Source organism: Prinia subflava, chromosome 5, assembly GCF_021018805.1.
Source record: "Prinia subflava isolate CZ2003 ecotype Zambia chromosome 5, Cam_Psub_1.2, whole genome shotgun sequence".
NCBI lineage: Eukaryota > Metazoa > Chordata > Aves > Passeriformes > Cisticolidae > Prinia > Prinia subflava.
In genome coordinates this window covers 821,244-841,106 of record NC_086251.1, presented here as the reverse complement: position 1 = coordinate 841,106, position 19,863 = coordinate 821,244, and the positions used below count along the sequence as shown (strand labels likewise).

Here is a 19,863-nt window from a genome sequence, read left to right as displayed (position 1 = left end):
ATGGGTCCTTCTCTGAACCAGCTGGAAAATCCTACACAGTTGCCACAGCCAGATAATCTAACACAGAACTGCTGGACAATCACAAATTCCTCATTTCACTCTACAAAAATCAAAGGGCAGAGTTTCACCCCACATTTTGTAGTTCCACGGACTGCAATTGATTTTTGACTTTAAGGCTACGACACAGCAAAATAAAAGCAGCGGAAGCTTCTTGCTTCACCTCATTAGAAAATAAAACCAATTGCCTGATTAATATTCTATTAATATCACCAATTCCCTGCCTTTATCTCACAGTGCTGCTGAATACCTAGAATATGGATGACATAAAGCATGACCTCAACAAGATACATATGCCTGCATTATGGAAAAACACATTTACACCCCAAAACTTCATTAAAAATAATCAGTTCTAAAGTTGAGATGTAATATATCTATTTAGAAACACGTCAGAAGCAAATCACTACTTCAGGAAGTTTATGGTTCTGCAGTATTTTGTACATGTCAAAAAACAATGTTTTTGTTGAAAACAGATCAAAACTGAAAGGTTTTATTTTATATAATAAAATTCATTTTACCCATTTGAAGTTTCCTTTCAGGTGTAACACTTCCAAGTTTTGGCAAAACTCACTGAAATAAGCTAAGATAAAGTAAAGCAGTAAAACTGAATTTATTTTCTTTAAATAATAGCCAGCAAAGTTTTATTTATATTAATTGCAGAAATAATTCTCTACCAGGACAAGAAAATGCTGACAATTTTCCTAAATTACTTTAGAGTAATGTTATGAAGAAATACAAGTAGAAAAATCATATTCAGCATTTTCCTGCATGCTTCTTTCCTGGACAGAAGAGAACTCTTAACATTTTTTAATTATATAATGTAATACAAGCTCAATATTATGCATTTTGAAAGGAACTAACTGTGTATATTAATATATCTGATGTCCAGTAGATGGCAAAATATCAGCAACCACCACCTTTAATCTTGGCACTTGATTCATTCAAACCCCAAAGTAATTTTTTTTCTTTTTGTTTCCAATATCCACTTTCTATTTCATTGGAGAGCAGGATTAGCTTTACCTTTTAGATGTTTTCTGTCTATTATCTGCTTGAAAGCCAATTTCATCTTCGTCAGGTCTCGATACAACAAAGCACAATAATGTTACTATCCTTTAAATAGTCCTTTGAAGACAGTGTCTTCACCACTGAATTTTTTTTTCCTCCAAGAGCATTCTGCTGCTCCTGTTCCCAAATTTGCCAGCACATGTTAGCATACTGTGTACTAAAATCTCTTAGCAACAATATCTTAGTGTCTAACATTTCCCTTCTTCCAACTATGATTCACGGAGCCATCTGTAGTCAGATATTGACATGCAGCATCCTAAAATAGGCACCTTGCATTTGCTCAACAACTAGTTTTAGCATCTGAAAATATAAATGATGGGGAGAGGGCCAACATATTTCTGCGAGGCTCCTCAGCATTCCCTGGATCCTTTTAGCACCGGTTTAAACAAAGGCTCGCCACGAGCGCTTCGCCTCGGGATTGAGGGCAAAGTATTCCCGCTTTTCCGAGTGACAGCTCCCTCCCAGCAATCCCAGGCTTCCCTGCTGAGGACCACCTCACACTGCCACTCAGTTTTTAACAGGAATCCAAGAGCAGATCTTCAAGCTCCAAGATCCCAGCGTTCTTCACACCCTTGGAAGCCTCAGGCTCACGGGAAGCTTCCCACCGAGGGGTGGGACAAGGTCAGGTCTGAGCAGGGTGAAGACAAAGGGAGCAAATTTACAACCACAGCTGCCCCAGCGCTGTTTTTGCCTCCCAAAACTCTTACCAAGCTTGAACTCAGAACATACAGCCCCTTCTTTTCAGCTGCAGCAAATTAACTCTTGGAAGAAAAGACTTGGCATAACCTAAATTGTTCATGGCGATGTGCTGTGCGATTCAACTTAAAGGAACAGTGCTGAACTAAAAATGTTAATTAAACGGGAAGAGGAAATGTTAATTAAAAATAATCATATTCAGCAGAATACATTATATAGGAAGAGTTGATGGTATGGCTTTGGAACTGTCTCAAGTGTGAGGAACACACTTCCATCCCAGCAAAATCAACGGGATTTCATCCACTTCAAAGGAACTGAGATTCTGCCCTAAATACTTTTCAGCAATTAATATTTTAAAAACCAGCAAACACACAACAACGTGCAGCCAAATACAGCTGGACTCGATAAAAAAAAAAAAAAACACGCTGCAAGCATAACAGTGCTGGCACATTCTCCTTGCTAAAACGCTGGGTTTGCTTGCAGGAGATTTGACAACCCCCGTGGGTCTTCTGGAACACACTCAGGAGCCACGAGGCTGTGCCAGGGCTGAGCGAATTCCAGGCAGAATCTGGGGAAGGCAATCGCTCTGAATGACCTCTTTTCTGCCTTAGCAGGACTGGACAACACCTAGAAAGCCTGCAGGCACCTCAGTTCTCTTTCCAGTCTTCCTCAGTAAGGTTAAAAGGCAGAAGCTGCGTTTTATTATCCATGTCCTTCCACAAACACATACAACTGCGTTTTTAAAATCCCACCACTCTTACTCATGAATTAGCCATGACTGAATACCTCCAGATTAAACCGAGCCTGTGTGGACACCAAGATAAAAAATGTCCTTTCCTCACAACCTGGGAGCAAATCACTTCTAAACCATCTCCTCCCTAGGCTTTGAAATGCAAACTCAACTCCTAGGACAAAAGGAGTCGTTGCTATGCAAGACCCAGCCTGACAGGGGGTGTAGAAGTGAACACACCAGCAGGTTGAGCAGAGTTACAAGGAGGCATGTCAGGAAACCTATAAAGGATCGTGCAGGCACATCCACCCCAGGCACAACCTCACTGCTTCACGACGTGCTTTTATTTCCTCCTGTTACTTGCAAGGAGAAGTAACTCAGATTTTTGAGTTATCCTACTTTGTACAGGCGCTGTTGAGCCTCCTCCATGGTCACTGTGTCTATTGGGAAATTTTATGATTCCATCTATTTTAAAAGCAGAGGAAAAAACCTTCCATCTTCTTCCTGCTTCTCTGCTGAAATGCCACCCAGCAAATCATCCTCAAGCAAGATATGTTCTTCTACACTTGTGTTTTAATAATTAAAGCAGAAAAAGCCAAGTGTGATACACGCACACATTTACAATTACAGACTCATTCCTCAGGAAAATCTAGCTCAAGCTGGAAAGAGCCCTCAAAAGCCAGTTATTACATAATCCTTATTACTGCTACATGGGCGAGCAGCGCTTCCAAAGGAGTATTTACTGAAAGCAAATAAAGCCAGGTTGCAGCATCAGATGAATCAGATAAGAATCAACAGCCAGCAACAAAATTGACTTAATTTTCTTCATCCCCTCCGATAATATGCTAAATCAAAAAGCCATGAAATGCAATCTTCTCCAGCTGAACTGTCCTAGAAAAAGGCTGAGAACGTGTGCTGTTTGCTAGGTTTTGCTTTCCTTGGTGCTGCAGGAAACCTTGGGCTGTGCAGAGAGTTCAGCTCAAGGGTTTACAGATCTGTGCTGCTGTAAGGTGCAATCTCCCACCTCTCCAGGCAGCCTTACCTCATGGAAAAGCCAAAACCCACCACATCAGCAGCTTCCAGAAAAATAGTCTTCCTACTCACAGCAGACAGACACTTCCCACTACTTCACAGCAGAAACTTTTGGGGATTCAGTTTTGCAAACACTTAATAAGATAGCGTTGCTTCAACTGCTTAACCAAATGGCTGAAAATCCTTTTGGAAAGCCCTTAGGATAAAATGCATCGGTGAATGAGACGCTGTGATTATTTTACCTAATACATTTGGTGGCTCCATTCCAAACTCTGTGGGTTAACCACAATAAAACCTTTGGAAACAGCAGTCTAGCAGGAGCCCGTGCCAACAACATAGCCTGATGGAGATGGGATTGCCAACTGCGTGCCAGGAATGCTCCCTCCAAATGGCAGTGGAAGAGCATGCTAAGTCTGTCCTACAGGCACAGATCCTACATTTTTTCAAGGAGCAATAACTTGGCTAGAGCCAGAGGATAATGCTGAGTAGCCTGTTCTGAAATGCAAAAGCAAGAGATGAGGCCACACAGCCCTCAAGCATCACAACTCCATGAATCTGTTTCTGCAGGGCCAAAGTGCCCACGGGTGCCACTCACAGGTTATTTCCTCTCCCAGACAAACTGAACAGTGTTAACATCCCAAACCAGCATGGTTTAAATCAGGATTATGCAAATCCCCACTGCCTCTTGTAACTTCACCCACAACGACCAATTGGGTCTGGATCACACTCAAGCCTTGCTCACTTTAAGACAAGAGCTGGTGGTGGCCCTTACAATTTACTTTACTTAATTTGTTCACTTTTCTAACTTCTGGGGCTTTTTTTCTGGTGGAAAAACAAACAGATTTGGCTTCTAACTACCTCAGAGTCAACTTTTTCCAGAGGAACTGGACTGCCTGTAGCAACACCTGAGGCATGTCAGCTGGACAGCCCTGCCTGAGCATGGAGAGAATGGGGAAAAAAGGGGAAAAAGGGCTCTTGGATCATTTACACGGAACACAGCACAACAGATGGTCACATGGAGACTCCTCCATAAGTTTGCTTTTGGTAAAAAAAAAAACAAAGGCACAATCCTGCAGTTAAGTATTTTTAGCCTCTCCAAGCATGGCAATATTTTGCCTTTCTCAATAAAAGGTAATCATATAATTTCATTCTTTTATGCTTTACTGCCTTATTTCCATTTGGCTGCTTTTCTGAAAAATCACAGGGTTAAAACCAAGGTTAGGAGGGACCAGCCAGCACTAAGAAAACCATCCATGAGTCAGGAGGAACCAATTAACCTCCACTCTGTATCCATATGTATTTTTCTGCTCCTGTATCTCCTAATATTCTCAGGAATATTCAATTTACCACCATTTCCCCCAATATCCACTTCCCCCCTTTTACTTATTCTCTTTCCTTTTAATTATTATGATTTTACCTTTAATTACGTCTTTTAAAGAAATTGTGCTGAGTGTGCCTACATATATACAGACTCACCTGCATTTTTGATTTTTAAAGGAAAAATCCATGGTTTGTTCTGGAATGGTCATTTGTATAGCTGGTTGTTTTTTTTTTTAATATGAATAAGTCCCATTATTTGACTGAAATCAGGAGAAAAGCTGGGAAAAGCTTGAAGTCTGACTAAAGGCAGAATGCATCATGAGCTCATGGCTGTATTTTTTGCCAGCTATACCCAATATTCAGTGATTCATTGTTCACACAGGTGCTTCAGGAAAGGAACTAGGATGGAAATAAACACATGGAAAAAGCAAAGTCTTCCTGTAATTCCTATGCTCCATGAACACAATGGTTCCATATTTTAACATCATGACAGGAGGCATTATTTTATATTGGTGAAGATGCCTTTCTGAGGCACCTGATAGAGATTTTGGGTTTTAAATTAGCTTGCATACCCTTTCCAAATTAAAAAAAAAAAAAAGGAGAGAGGAAAAAAACCCCCACGACAACAACTAAGAACTTCTTGTCCTTTGCCTGCAAATTTCATCCAAAAGAGGGAAATTAAAAATGCCAATAACCTAAATCTAACCTGGGCTTTGGGAAGCCGTTTTAGTGAGATGCTGGTTATGCCCAGTTGGGTCTGTGTCCCCCCCAGCCAGCTCAGCTTCCAAATCCATGGGTTTAGTTCCCACTCCTGTTTTTGGAGCCCCGGTGTCTGAGTCAGTCTGGAAACCAGTTCCCACTGCCAGGTTTGTAACGTGGAGATCAGCACACAGGGCAAGTGAAGAAAATAAAACTGAACACCACAACATAACACAACGGGGGAGAGAGGCCAAGGAGGGGTGGGTCAGCAGAATTTGTCAGTGTGAGGAAAACAACACATGTTTCCCCTTGCCCAGACTCCAAAAGAGCTGAATCATTTTGTTTTTCTGAAAAACAGAGATGCCAGGCATAGAAAATTTCAGTTCAAATGATTCAAATCTTGAGAAAAAAAAAAAAAAGTGAGCAATTGAAAATAGAGGCAGGGCCAACACCCTGAAAGGAGCAATTCTACCTGCAGTGCAGCTGCAAGATTGCTGCTCCTCCTGCAATCCAGGGGATGCAGGAATGTGGATTATCCAGGCTGGCCTGGGACCGCAAAGGCCAGACACAAACCATTCTCAGGTACAACTCTGCTGTTACAAGGTGGCACTGAATGCCACCTCAGAATAGCTGTTCTGTACATTCCAACACATCTGTTCTAAAAACACCAACTAATTATTAGCACTACTAGCTAAAATAGTGCCTTATTGCCCATTTGAATTATTCACATGGAGCTGCTGGTTACTAAAAGAGAAAGACCTGATAAACAAGGTGTACATTTATTTTAACTTACATTTCATTTTAACTGCTTATAAACAATGCAGAACTCAGATTTCTTAGCTATTGAATAAATATTTGCTAGATAGGCAATGAAATATTTTACATTAACCTAGAAGCACAGGAAATGTGTGGAAAACCAAGTAGCTGTGGACAGTGATTGGATACCACAGCTTTTCTGAAAGGATATTTTATTTTACCAATAAAATAAAAACTAATAAAATAGCATGTAAGTTACTTAGGTGGCCCAGCCAAGATGAGCTGGGTAAATGATTAATAAACAGAACTGGCAATAGAATATAATGATGTGGCACAGGTTTCAACTCACCTCAAATTACTACAAATAAAATACAGGAAGATTTCTGCTGACCCCACGTTCTGCAGGCTTTCAGCAATGGGTGGCATCAGCTGTACCCAACACTGATCCTGACTCGATGCAGCCCAGGAATGGGTCAGGATCAAACACATCCCTGCCAAGGCAGCTACTGCAGGGTGAGGTGCTTAACTGGAAAATGCAGCCAAGGTTTATTGGTATCCTCAGCACCTGGCAGTGCCATTCCAACATGAAATCTGCTGGACACTGAAATGGCAAAAAGGACACCCAGAGCCCAGGGGGGCACGGTGAGGGATCCCTGAATTGAGTGTCACAGAATTCAGCCCAAATTAGTTTTCCTTCCTGCACTCTGGTATATCCAGCCTTGCTTTAACAAGCCCTGTGATTTGGTGAGAAGTGAGCACAGGCACATTTATTCTTTTGGTGGCAAAACTGCATTTGGACATTCATTGGACACTGATGCCTGATACAAACCCTGTCACTCCTTTTCATCAAAAGGATTAAAGCCTTGGCAGACCTTGAAAACAGCACACAAATTTCTCCGTGGCTGGATCCTGTTGTTTTTACAGAATAGCACAGCTTTCATATCCTCAATTTTCTGAGCAGCACCCCCAAAGAATCCTCCCTTTGAGGTTGCTGAGAAAGGGACATAACGGAGGTGACTCCAAGGAATAGATGCTGCAGCTACAACCACTCTCATTATGTACATATGAGACGCCTCGATGTTCCTGCCTGCTCATTACATGAGCAAACATTTTTAGTATGCAAAATCCTATTAACTCAAGGGGATTCTGCATAATTTTATAACAGCTCCACTCGTGGTGTTTGATCGACTGGGTCAGCAACAGACAGATGGCAAAGAATTCATTCTGAGGATGCTTTATTGCAGTGCTGGCGTCAGGGTTTCCTCTGCTCACTCTCCTCGGATAAAACAGAACTTTTTCTACATTCCCTACACCTTTTTCTCTTCTAAGAGCAAGAATAAGAAGGTTGGAGCTGTCAGCACACAAAGGAAGACAAATGAGAACTCTTCTGTGTGACATTTACCCTCCCCCCAAAATCCTAAACCAAAAAGCAAAGTTAACCTCCAAAACATCAAGTAACAAAATAATCTAATCCAGGAGATTACCCTGGAATATATCCCTCCATAATGAGGGTTTTCTCTTGCTCTGTTTTTTGATCATTTCTTAATTCTGAGGTGCAGAGAAAAGTATTAGCCAGAACTTGGTGAATTTGTGCTTAGCATGTATTTTAGATGGAAAATTATTAGCAGTCTGAAAATGGTGCCTAAAATTCAATTATTAATGCACCATTTCCCCAATTTGAGGAAAATGGTCCCGAAAGTAAACAACAGTCTGGCTGGGATTTGCAAGCAGAACTCTTAAGCTCTTGAAATGCACAACTTGGGCCCAAAAAACCTTCAAAACATGGAGGGAGTTAAGCTGATACAGAAATATTTGGCTGAAGTGGGTTTTTTTAAAGTCCTGTAAACTACACATAAACTTGGAGGAGTTACCTCAGAGACACACATGGATGCAGCAAAAAATGCAACTGTTTCACTTGTCAAAGCATCGGTCCTTGAATCCTCTGCCAGTGTTATCCAAAGTGCCTCAAAAAGGTAATGGGCAAGACACCCCAAGGAGAGATAAATCAGGATTTCTTTCAGTTGAAGAACTCCCTGGTTTGGGGAAATGGCCCCCTCCTGTTTCACCACAGCACAGTTCCTGTTAATGGCACTGTGCCATCTTCTTCCAGAAGCACTGATTTTTCTAACTTGAAAGAAATTCTTCTGGTTTGTTTTGGGTTTCTTTTTTTTTTTTAATATTACAGTTTCCATCCCTATTTCTCACACGTCACTTTGCATTAGGAATGTTTCTCTGACATCCAGGCTAATTAAGCCTGCTTCAGAAATAAGGGCTTGAGGTTGTCAGCCATACCTGACATCCCTTTGGACAACCAATTCTCCTCCATTTGGATTTTTAATTAAGCTTACTGAAAGTGCTTTCATATCAGAAAACAGGGACTCAAAATCTTGACTAATCCAAAGCAAGACTTCCATTTTCTTTTGGAGATAACAGATGGCAGCTTCAGCCTCTAACGCTGATGGTGCATTAAGTCAATCCCATCCCTGAACTTTGGCCCAGCTCTTTGGCCTCACGTCCAAGGAAGGAACAGCTTCTTTTTGGCTAAATCAAGAGGGCCAAGCAAACCAACGTGCCCAGACAATCCTTGGATCACTCTTACATGGATCTTGGATCTGTCTTACATGAGACTGGAGATCAGCACAGAGCAAGGCTGCAGAACACCAAGGATTTCATCTTTTGTCACCAACAGCTCACAGAACTCTCAGACTCTTTACCAGTGTCACCAGAGGCTGTTTTCCTCTCACTCCTAATTATTCCAGGACATAATGAATTAGATAAAAGCCATCCTTTTCATTCACACCACACCTGTGTTGAGCCTTGTACAGTGTGACTTCTTCCCAAACCCAAATTCACATGGTATTTTCCTCCCAATATTTCAGGGGGAAGAGGTATTTCCTTTTTTACCTGAAATGGAGACTGGCTGTTGTAGTTCTTGATCTCCTTGTTGGCTCCCCTGAAGAGCAGCACCCTTGCACAGCTCTCCTGAAAAAGATGAAAAGGAAACTGGTTCATAAGGATCCTGTGGCACTGAAGAGACGTGGCTGCTAACAGGGTATGAGGTGTTTGGTCTATATTTTCATGATTAAAAAATAATCATCTGAGAACTTAAATTACTAAAACAGCATTTTTAAAATGACAGGGCTTCAGGTGCTTTGCAGGGTATTAGAAACGCTAGGCAAGTGTAAAGAAACACACAGGAATGCAAGTAGTAAATACCTCAGTAAATTTTTAGGCAACTGTACTGACAAAGTTCCATATTAGGCAAATAACATTGTACACAAACTTGACTCCCATAAGGGTTCTTTGCCTATTTTGCAGAAAAAACAGTACTGCTCACAGAACTGGGATGAATTTTATCCTTCCCTCCTGCTAAAAATTCAACAAAAGCAGTTTTACCATTTATTTTGTTGGGGACTTTTTTCAACCCACCCTCAATATTAAATACATGAGGCCTTTTAGTGCACATGAGATTATTTGATCTAATTATACACAGTGCACTGACCAGCATTATTGTCTCTCTTTTTGTTGCAGCAGCCCTCTTGTTTGGGGGCAGAATTGAGCCAAGACACAGACTTATTGTTTATCACAGCATGAAAAGGGTCCTGGTTTATTCCTTTTCATGGCTTAGATATCTTAACTCCAGCCATTCCCTGACTCTGGCTGCAGCAGGCTCCTGCTGTGGGGTTCACTTGCAGCCTCTGGCTGCTGCTTATTCCCTGTTAAATTCTGCAGGGATTGGTGTGCAGGCTGTGACTGCAGCTTTTACCCAGCCAGACTGGGTGAAACACCAGGATCCAACACCAGGCTCTGACTACACACCCACACTGACCTTACAGCAGTGATTCTCTCCTCAAGATCCTTCATCTTCAGGCTCTCCCAGGTTCCTCCTCCATGATGAAGCTCCCCTCACGAGCTCACCCCTCCCTTTTATCATATTTATCTTTATTGGATACAGCTGTGACTCATTAAGGGCAAGGCTGAATCGGGTAATTAACACAGCCGGTCCTTATCAGGGGCAAGGTCACCTGTATTCCCTTCTCCTACTTCTTTTCCCCTAAAACATGCTAGCAGTTACAGCACAAGGAGGAAAACTTGGTTTCAGACCCTCCAAACTGAGAAAATCTGCAAGGAAATCCCTTAAAAATAATTTATTTTGGCCAATACAGTGCATTGGTCAAATCATTGCTCTCCATGGCTGTTAAATGTGAATGACCACAATTGTTGGAGCCTCTGTGGATTCTCAGAACTTCTGATGATTCCTGTATGGACTCTGTTTCTTACTTGTCAACTTTTAATGTTCATCTTAGGGTCTTATGCAAATCAACACACATTTCAGAAGGGTTTTATATTCCCTCATCATAAGCATTGTTCTTCATTTTGTTGTGCTTTCTGGGTTGTCCTGGTATGTTGTGCTATGGAGTTCTACCTAATGAGGTATTTAGATGTGCTGACTTTCACTTGGAACAGTAAATTTGCAGTCACAGAAGACAAAGTGCATAATTTAGGTATTTTAGTGACAGAAAGGAAGGTTAATCACTAAACTCTGAGTCACAGGTTATTCTCCAGAAATCATGATTAAAAATCTTTTTTGTTATTGCGTTTTCTTATTTCCCACAGCAGTTTCTTGGTCCCATCAAGTCTCCCCATCACAGGGCTGCCCTAAGTGTATCTGGAAAGAATGTTATCCTACCTTTTCCTCAAAGGAAAAACAACAGAATGGATCAAGATGGTAAATTAACAATTATCTCTTAGATTACAATTTTTAATGATTTACAATTAACTGAGATGGTCTCATTTGCTTGCACTGCAATCTGCACTTCAGTTGCATTCTCTCTATTTCTAAACAATTCATCAATGCCCAATTTTAATCAAGAACTTGAGGATATAAATAATTATATTGAAAACCATACTGTATTTATTGGGTGATTATTCATTTGTTTATCAGAATAAATCATCCAACATTACAACACCAAAAGAATCATACATCTAAAAACTGTCTACAAATTCAGCTGAGCTGTCTGCAGTGCAACAAAAACATGCAAAGGGATTTATTAACTGAAGAGTTGTGATTAAAAAAGTTTTGCCAAAAGCTGTCAAAGAGCTGTTCAACATTAAAAAAAAATCTAAGAAAAATTATTTGGATTAAGTAGTGCATTTGTTTGTTTGTTTATTTTTTAGTTTTTTGAAACAAACAGAAGCATTCTTAGCTTCACATTTGCTCCTTTTTGTTTCCTCCCCATCTGTCAGATTATATTCCATTTTAATATTACAACAGCTTTCATCTCAGATCCAGTCCTCCCAGTGAAAAAGGGAACATTTCATCCCAGCAATAAACAGCCTTACTGCATGGCCATGGAATAGCTTCCAAAACCAAGAGTTGATTCAGATCAGGACTTCACTGACTTCCAGGAAAACAAATTTACCAACTTCGGAAAGTAACCCAAGAAAATTCCCCAGGGAAGTCTGGAAGGGAAGATCAAACGGGTAACACCACCATCTACAGGAATCCAGAGGTAACAGGACACTGCTGTGCTTCCCATCCTCTCCAGCTGGAAAAGGCAGCACCGCTCCTTCCACATGAACCAATAACAACTTTCCAGTAAAAAAATCACTGCCAAAATCTGCACGGGTTAAGGTTCACAGCAGCTCGAGGGAAACTTTGAATTTCCACACTCTGGATGAAGGAAAACAGAGGGACAACAGTGCAGGCAGAAGATGCTGAAGTTCCATTCACCAAGCCAAGCTTAGTGACTTTGTTAATATTTGAAAATTTGTGGATGCAGTTTCAATTAGAGTCTCTAAGTCTCCTGCAGAGTAACAACTTCTGCTGAGGTCAGGAAAACCGATCTCTGCATGAAAAACACTGTCACTGTACAGGATTACTCTAATTCCCTCATACTGCATAACCTTTGCTCAAAGTGTATGGTCTTGAAAATGCCAGATTATTCCCAAAATTGCCTTTTTTTCTTTTTAACCTCAGGGTATTTTAGACCTAATTGAGGACTCTGTCTTGACAAGATTTCAGGAAAAAACCTAGGATAGTAATTAATTAAGAAGCAGATGCTTTAACAGATGTTTCACTGTTTACAGTCACATCTCATGCTTTCTGAACTCAATGTAATATTTTATGTGCTGAATTTTATCACAGTTGTAAAACTCATTCCCTCTCCATCCCATCCCTGCAAAGAGAGTATAAAATGCTATCAAGTCAAAAGGTTCTACTACTTGTGAATGACTACACAAGTTGTACACAACAAGGAATCCAGTATATTCTGTACAGAGACATTTCCACAGTATTTTACAACTCTTTCTTATTTAATTCTAAATTAAACTATAGAACAACAGCAATAAATTCTGTATAGGAAACAGATATGAGTCAAACCCAAAAAAGGTGGTAAAGCATAATGGTTTATTTTCTAATATCCATACTCTTGCTACCTACCTACTTATTTGTAATTGGTGAATGGAACACTAGTAAAATAATTTTAGTCATGATCTTTGCAGTTTCTAAGACCACTTCTTAAAACCTGAAGCACTTCACTGCATATAAAATAATGTAGTGATAGGGCGAAGGGGCAAGGCTTCAAATTGCAAGAGAGCAGGTTTAGATCAGCAATGGGGAAAGAATTCCTCCCTGAGAGGGTGGTGAGGCCCTGGGGAAGCTGTGCATGCCCATCCCTGGAATGCTCAAGGCTGGGCTGGACGGGGATTGGAGCAATGAGGTGCAGTGGAAGGAGATAGAGCTGGAGGATCTCCAAGCTCCCCTCCAAGCCAACCCAGCCCGTGGTTCTGCCAGCCCCCAGCTGCTGCTGAAGGTTTCTGTGCGTGCAGGGCCAGCAGGGCTCGGGCTCTCACCTGGTTGTAGAGGGCACAGATGTGCAGGGCCGTGTTCCCCGAGGCGTTCTGCGCGCACATGTCGGCCCCGTAGAACAGGAGGTGCTCCAGGTGCTGCACGTGGCCGTACCTGCAGGCCTGGGCAGGGATGCAGCAAGAGTTTGGTTATTACACAGCCTAGGCACGAGTTCCAGGCATGCATTTGCAGCAGAGAAGGCGCTGCTTTGACTGAGGGTCTAATTTTTATATCCACGCCTGGTTCTCTGATGGGAGCACAGACACCTGTACCAACTCCAATGGGGAAACTTCAGGTACAGCAGGCCTGTGCTTGAGTTTAACCATCTGATTATTTTGGGAATGGCAGCCCAAGGGATCAAGAACACTCTGCCTTCGGAACTTTTTATCCACTAATGCTCATGACTCAAATGTGACAACTTTTTTGTCCTGCTACACTGCGGAACGCTGCCCACCAGGTGGCACTGAAGATGATCAGACTGCCAGAGCTTTTCCCCAAACTGCTGACACGCCTCAGAAGGAAAATCTGGCCAAAACCCAAGTAAATCTTCTTGGTTCTGTCATGTCAAGCAGACACACAGCATACACAGGGCACTGCTCCAGCACAGGCTGAAATCTCCAAGAGTTACTTCATCTGTCACACAAATAAAAGGTCAGACTCTAGATTTTTGGAAATAAGCCTTCATGAAGAAGATATATAGAAATTAGAAACTTTCCTGATTAGCAAATAAGCTTTAGAAAAACCACAGTCATTCTAGTAGTCCTTGGCCTCTTTTACTTGACTTCCTTCTCCTCTGTGGCCCACTGACCAAGCACCTCCCGATTTCTAATGTTTGGAACTTTGTGGTCTCTCAGATCAGCATCATTTCTGCATAAATCAGAATTTAAGGTAAGAGATAGAGATACAGAAATCCATTCAGTCTTTCTGAGGTCTCATCACTCCTGAATTCAGTGGGAGGTACAGACTGACACATCTGGCTTGGATCTACAGTCTGGAAAAGTTAAGTGGACTGCTCAGTGCACAAATGAAATCCCCATCCTTCTTAATTCATGGAGAATGCTTGAATTATTGACTAGCCAAAACAGATTGTTCCTAATCCAGGTGTAAAGATGGATTTATTAAGGATTACAACCAACAGAGGGGGGTTTGGAAAGCTCCATTTCATTATGAGAAATAATAACCTCATGTGTATGAGGCTGGGATTTAAAAAGAGGGACATTTCCTCTGTATTTTCAGGGAGTCCAGATGGGGTCATACTTTGATCTAGACAATCCATTTCCTCCACATCCTCAGCAAATATGGTAATAAAATCATTCCTTTCTTTTCCCCTAGAGATGAATTCAAACAGCCTTGACCTGGATCCACTTGGTGAAAAAGCTCAGATTCCTGCCTGAATGTGGGTGCCAAAGGTACCTCCCATTTCTTTCCAAGAAAAGAAGAAAAAAATCTGGGCACTAAAGAATTTAGTGCACAGAAAATAAAGTGAGTCAAGATGACCCAGGCAGACCTGTAAGGTTGATTACTTGTATCTTTATTTATCTCATACTACAGTATGAGATAAATAAAGCAGCACTTCCAATTTTTGCAATTATCCAAACTCATCTATACAGAGAAATGACCAGGTAGCTGCAATGACACTGGGACTGTTAGAATCTTTAAACTTCATATATTACTGAATTTATGACTGTGCAAAGGGAAACCAATAAAGCATTTTTACACAACTGCTGGATAACACTCAGGCATTTCTGGAGAGGACAGTGAGAGTCTGATGGAGCCCAGCAGCAGGATCCTGAAGCTAAATCTTCCTGTGAAGTTCAGCAGAGACTGGGGGAAAGCACCCTGACAAACACACAAGGAGCATGACAAGGACACTGACACTGCCCTCTGACCAAAGCAATGAGCTACATTTTCATACTGAAGTGCCACAAACAGGAACCTAAACTTCCAAGAGTCCACAAGATAAATATGACCAGTGCAGTTTCTGCAGCAAAATCCACAGTAACCAGAGGATTTCCAAGTTATCCAATACCACTGGAACAATTTTCTACTTCTAAGTCACCACAGCAGGATGCAAGGTTGAATAAATAAAAAGAGGTAGAAAAAGCAGAGAAAAAAATGGAAGAAATTTCATACTTGAATGTGCAGGGAGTTCAAAACAGTGCCTAACCTGAGAACAACCACGGCACATTTCCTCATGCAAGTCCAACAAAAAGCCAGCTTTTCCTACCTGATGGATTTCTTGCCACCCATTTTCGTCCTTGCAGCTGACTGTGGCATGTTCATGGAGTAAGAGCTCGCAGCAGAAAGGGTCCCCTCCCACCACGGCCGTGTGGTACAGCGGGGTCAGGCCACAGCTGTCCTTGTAGTTGGGAGATGCTCCCAGCTCTAAAAGGGTCTGAAAGCCATCACAGACTGTGAGAAAGAGATTTGGGAGGGATTTCTGCCTAGGAAAGGGTCTTGACCTGAAAAGAATGCATAAGGGTGGGACTTAACTTTTTTTCTCACCTATTTACCAGCTGGTAAGAGTGGGCCACAGCACAGACTAAGCCAAGCAAGGAAATGACCTTGGAAGAATTAGGAGCTAAAGGAATCCATGGATATAGCACAGAAAGGAGTGGCAATGTCCAGTTCCCATCCTCTCCCTAGGTTCAGAAATGTCAGCTCTGAAATGCTGCACCACCTTTGCAACGCATTCACCTCTTCAGTTCCGAGGTGCTTTATCAAAAATGTCATGCAATTTGAGTGTCTGTCAAAAGGAATCAGCAAATACCATAAACCTAAGACTTAACCTAGACCATCAGTGTGGTGTAAGAACACCTGTTAAAATATAAAAAACCAGAAGACACTGTGTTAAGGTATAATGTGCAATCCACGCCACTGGAAGCTGCTTTCAAAGAGGTGACAATAATTCCTGTTTCCTCAGGCAAATCTCAGTGTATCAACAAATAAGGTTAAATCTCACCACTTTTCTTCCTACCAGGAGAAGATAAACCAGAAATTTAAAAAATTCCTGCTTTCTTGAAAGCAAATGCTAAGATTTGAAAACCACAAGAAAACATTGGAACAAGCACATCTTAAAGGATCTATGAAAGACAACACAGTAATTAATTGCTAACAATCTCCTTTATGCATTTTTTTTCTAATTAGATAACACATAATTTGCTCCTGAAAGCGTTTACCTTGAGAGCTACTTGGTTCTTGGCTCTAGCTGCTTTGTGCAGAGCTGTCATTCCATCTTTGGCTCTGAAGTCCAAATGTGCTCCTCCATTTCTCAGGGCTTTTATCACTTCTACTGTATTGTCAAGCTGAGCTGCCAAGGTTAGGGGTGTTTCTGAGGAATAGAATAGGATGTACTTGAAAAAGGTGAGCAAAAAGACAAAATAAAGTTACTTTATAAAATAATGTTTAAAACGCTGTTCAAAGAAAAGCATAAAATTATCAATTATCTCCTTTAGGCAGCAAAGCCCTACAGATTGCACTGGCTCAGAGGCGTGAGTAACGTGTGCGATTCACCCTGTTAATCAATTTAAGTTGAACTAACTCAAGGTACCCCTTTATGCTGCTTAGTTTTGTTGTTCTGACCTCCACTTTCTAGGTCATGATAGTTTGGGTCCAGTCCTCGGTCCAACATCTTGGTCATTTTTTCCACAGAGAGATGGTGGACATGATCCATGAACTTTTTCAAATTGGCCTGAAACAAAGAGTGAAAAACAAATCATCCTCTGATTTCAAAAATAAAATTTTGTCTAAAAATGAGGCATTCTGTCAAGTGATGTCAAAACCCAGTGCAGGTAATTGCTAACTCCTGCAGGGAATTGGGATACCTTGGTGTGAAGCTTGGCCAGCTGCTTTTCATCGAGGTTGAACTGTTTGTACACTCTTTTCTTGTAGCGAAACTGAGGGGGGAAAAGAAGAAGACATTTTAAAACTTAAGAACTTACAACTCATAATAGCATTTTCTGACCTTACCAGGTAGTATCATCCACGGTGATGGTAGATTTAGGCAAAATTTTAAAAATTTTAGAAATTGACTCAGTATTTCATATAGTTTTACATCATTTAAGCAAAATTTCCATTTTGTATGAATACACCGAGATCAGTGGAGGTGTGTGGGAAATGAGATCAGACTCTAGAATCTACAGAAATAAGAAAGAACAACACTGAAAAGATCTTTCCCCAAGGATTTCTGTGCACTTTCATTTCTAGTCTCAGGCAGGAAGAGCTGGGAAGGCATGTTAAATAAAAAATAATATCGATTTCAAAATTGCAGCTTAGCATTTCTGAAATTCTGAAAACAACAAAAAAGGATAGCTGAAAATCCCTTAGTCAAAGTAAGAAGAAGGTGCACATGGGAATAATTCTCCTCATGTTGAACAGGACTGGTTTTGTGAATGAGGTTCTGAGGATTGCCCCTCATTTTGGCTGAAACTCAGTCACATTTGATCCTGAGCAGTAGCCAAAATCATGGGGGTTTCCACGGCTATGATTTACCATTCTCTCGTTGTCCCATGCAGAATTCCAGGAATGCAGCCTGTCTGTTGGACAAGGGGCCGCACTGAATGAGCCTCTAACACCAGCTTCCCACAAGATCACTTTGAACACCTCAATTGCTGCAGTCAACACCCATGAAAAATGACAAAGAAAATAAAGTGGCTGTTTTTAATTTGCTTACAGCTGCAATGTGGTCATCAGTGACCAAAACTCTGAAATAAACTCCTAGAAAAGGCAAGACTTGAAGCCTTCTCAGGACCCTGTTCTCTTCTCGTGGATTTGTGTTATAGTGAAGTCTATTAACTGCACATTATTAATGGTTGATCTGCCACCATACAGGCAATATCAAAACCAATTAAATGCCAGTTTCATGCCCCAGTTTGCTGCTATATTGCGTGATCTGGCTCTGTTCCAAGTTTGTTCAGTGCCATAAAAGTTGTGCCCAGCTTATCCTCAGCTGCAGAGGCTCTGCAGGAGCAACAGAGAGGGGGAAATCCCAGCACACACCCTCTCCTCCCTTACTGCTTTCAGAGCCAACCTGGGCACTCTGAAGGAGGGCACAGAGGGAGCTAGATGGGGATTAAAAAAGGCTTCACCAAGACAAAAAGTTCTCCTTGGGAGCAAGCTAAGCCTTGTTATCCAGCAACTGCTACACTGCTATTGCAAGCCTAATCACAGATCCAACAGGTTCAGCTAGAACCTTACATTTCTTTACTAAATCACTGAATAAGCTCCATGTCCTGTGTCCCCAGCAAAGGAAACCTCCAAAATCTGCTGTCCCAAATGGGCTGACTCTTTGCAACCTTTTGGGGATGGATCAGCTCCACGAGCAGGGATGGCCAGCACTTCTGTGATCAAGGCTTCAAGCTCAGACTTGCTGATGAGCATTTCCAGATGCAATTCAGGTGCATGCAGACACCTCCAACACTGCTTTCTGCACAGTTTGTATCAGAACAGAAAGGCTTCAGCTGTCAGATCTAAAAATACCTCGAGTGAAGGAACTCCTTTGTTGACTGGCTGTGGGTACTCCCTCAGAAGTCGCTCCTCATCCAAGAACTTCCCATCTCTCCCATTGCTGGCAGGCTGGAACAGTCCATAATTCAGGACATCTTTCAAACTCTGGTTCAGAGTGCACAAAATCCGCTGCTTGGCAACCCACACTGAAGCTTCGGGGTTAAATCGAATGCACTTCTGCAAAGTGAAATTATTTTAAGGAACCCCATGAGTGAAAAAAACCCACTTAAACAGCATCTTACATTCTAAAAATTTACAAATGTCATGAATAATTAGGAATATCCACCATAAATATACAGATTCCATGACAGAACACTGCTCAACAAGATCTCCATTTCAGATGTGCATTGATAATACCTAATGCACAAGCACTGTGAAAACACAGGACATCTGAATCCTTCCACAAACATCAGGGAACACACACATCCTTCCTCTGAGAGAGAGCACCTTCATGGAAAACCTGCTCAAAAGGGACACTTGATCCTTGGCTGTGCTAATATCAGTTAGATCCATAAGCATTTCACAAAAAAAAAGTATTTAGGCAAGAATTCTAATTCCCTTTTAGCTACATTTATCTGAAGGCAAGTTTATACGAGGAATGATACAACATGAAGCAAAGGAGTTGAAAACTTTGACACATTTTTCCAGTTCTCTGCTTCTTAGCAAGCTGGAATTCAGGGACTCAGGAGTTTAGGGATTTGCCCACACTGCAGTCACCGGTTCCAAGGCACCAGCAGATGGCAATGCCTAGAAAGCAATTTGGTGCCTTGATGTGCATCCTGAGCACACCACGCTGTTCTTGCTTTGATCCTTTACAGTCCTCAATATAAAATGAGATGTTAGACTCTGTCACAGGTAAGGCTGGCTAGGAAACAGCTTTCAGTTCCCTGATTTATTTTATATTTCAAGATGTTCTGTGCAAAGTTTGGTGGGGTTATGTGTTTGAAGGGAAGGAGAGAGGGACACAATGTAGATTATAACAAGTATTTTCCTTCCCAAACACTGCAGTAGTTACAGTGTTGACTCAGCAAGGCCAATCTGTTTGAAATCTGTGTTCCTTCTGAACCTCACTTGCCCCACGACTCCTACATGAATTCAAATTTTAATACAAGATTCAGACTCAAACATCAGCACTTCTCAGCAAATCTGTCAG

The 19,863-nt window shown here is 41.5% G+C and overlaps 1 protein-coding gene across 5 annotated transcripts in view; it reads right to left on the bottom strand.

The window, feature by feature from the left end:
• Positions 1-19,863, bottom strand: part of SHANK2 (SH3 and multiple ankyrin repeat domains 2) — a 278,987-nt gene that overhangs the window by 222,058 nt on the left and 37,066 nt on the right. For all 5 annotated transcript variants that reach the window (XR_010080409.1, XR_010080407.1, XR_010080408.1 and 2 more), the window contains exons 4-10: positions 18,684-18,887; positions 17,030-17,101; positions 16,788-16,896; positions 16,385-16,536; positions 15,433-15,600; positions 13,211-13,327; positions 9,260-9,337 (exon numbers count right to left, since the gene is read on the bottom strand). Coding sequence is in view for 2 of the 5 variants with exons in the window: in XM_063397512.1 (XP_063253582.1) it covers positions 9,260-9,337; positions 13,211-13,327; positions 15,433-15,600; positions 16,385-16,536; positions 16,788-16,896; positions 17,030-17,101; positions 18,684-18,887 (900 nt within the window). In the remaining 3 variants the exon portion in view is untranslated. The remainder of the gene's footprint in view (positions 1-9,259; positions 9,338-13,210; positions 13,328-15,432; positions 15,601-16,384; positions 16,537-16,787; positions 16,897-17,029; positions 17,102-18,683; positions 18,888-19,863) is intronic.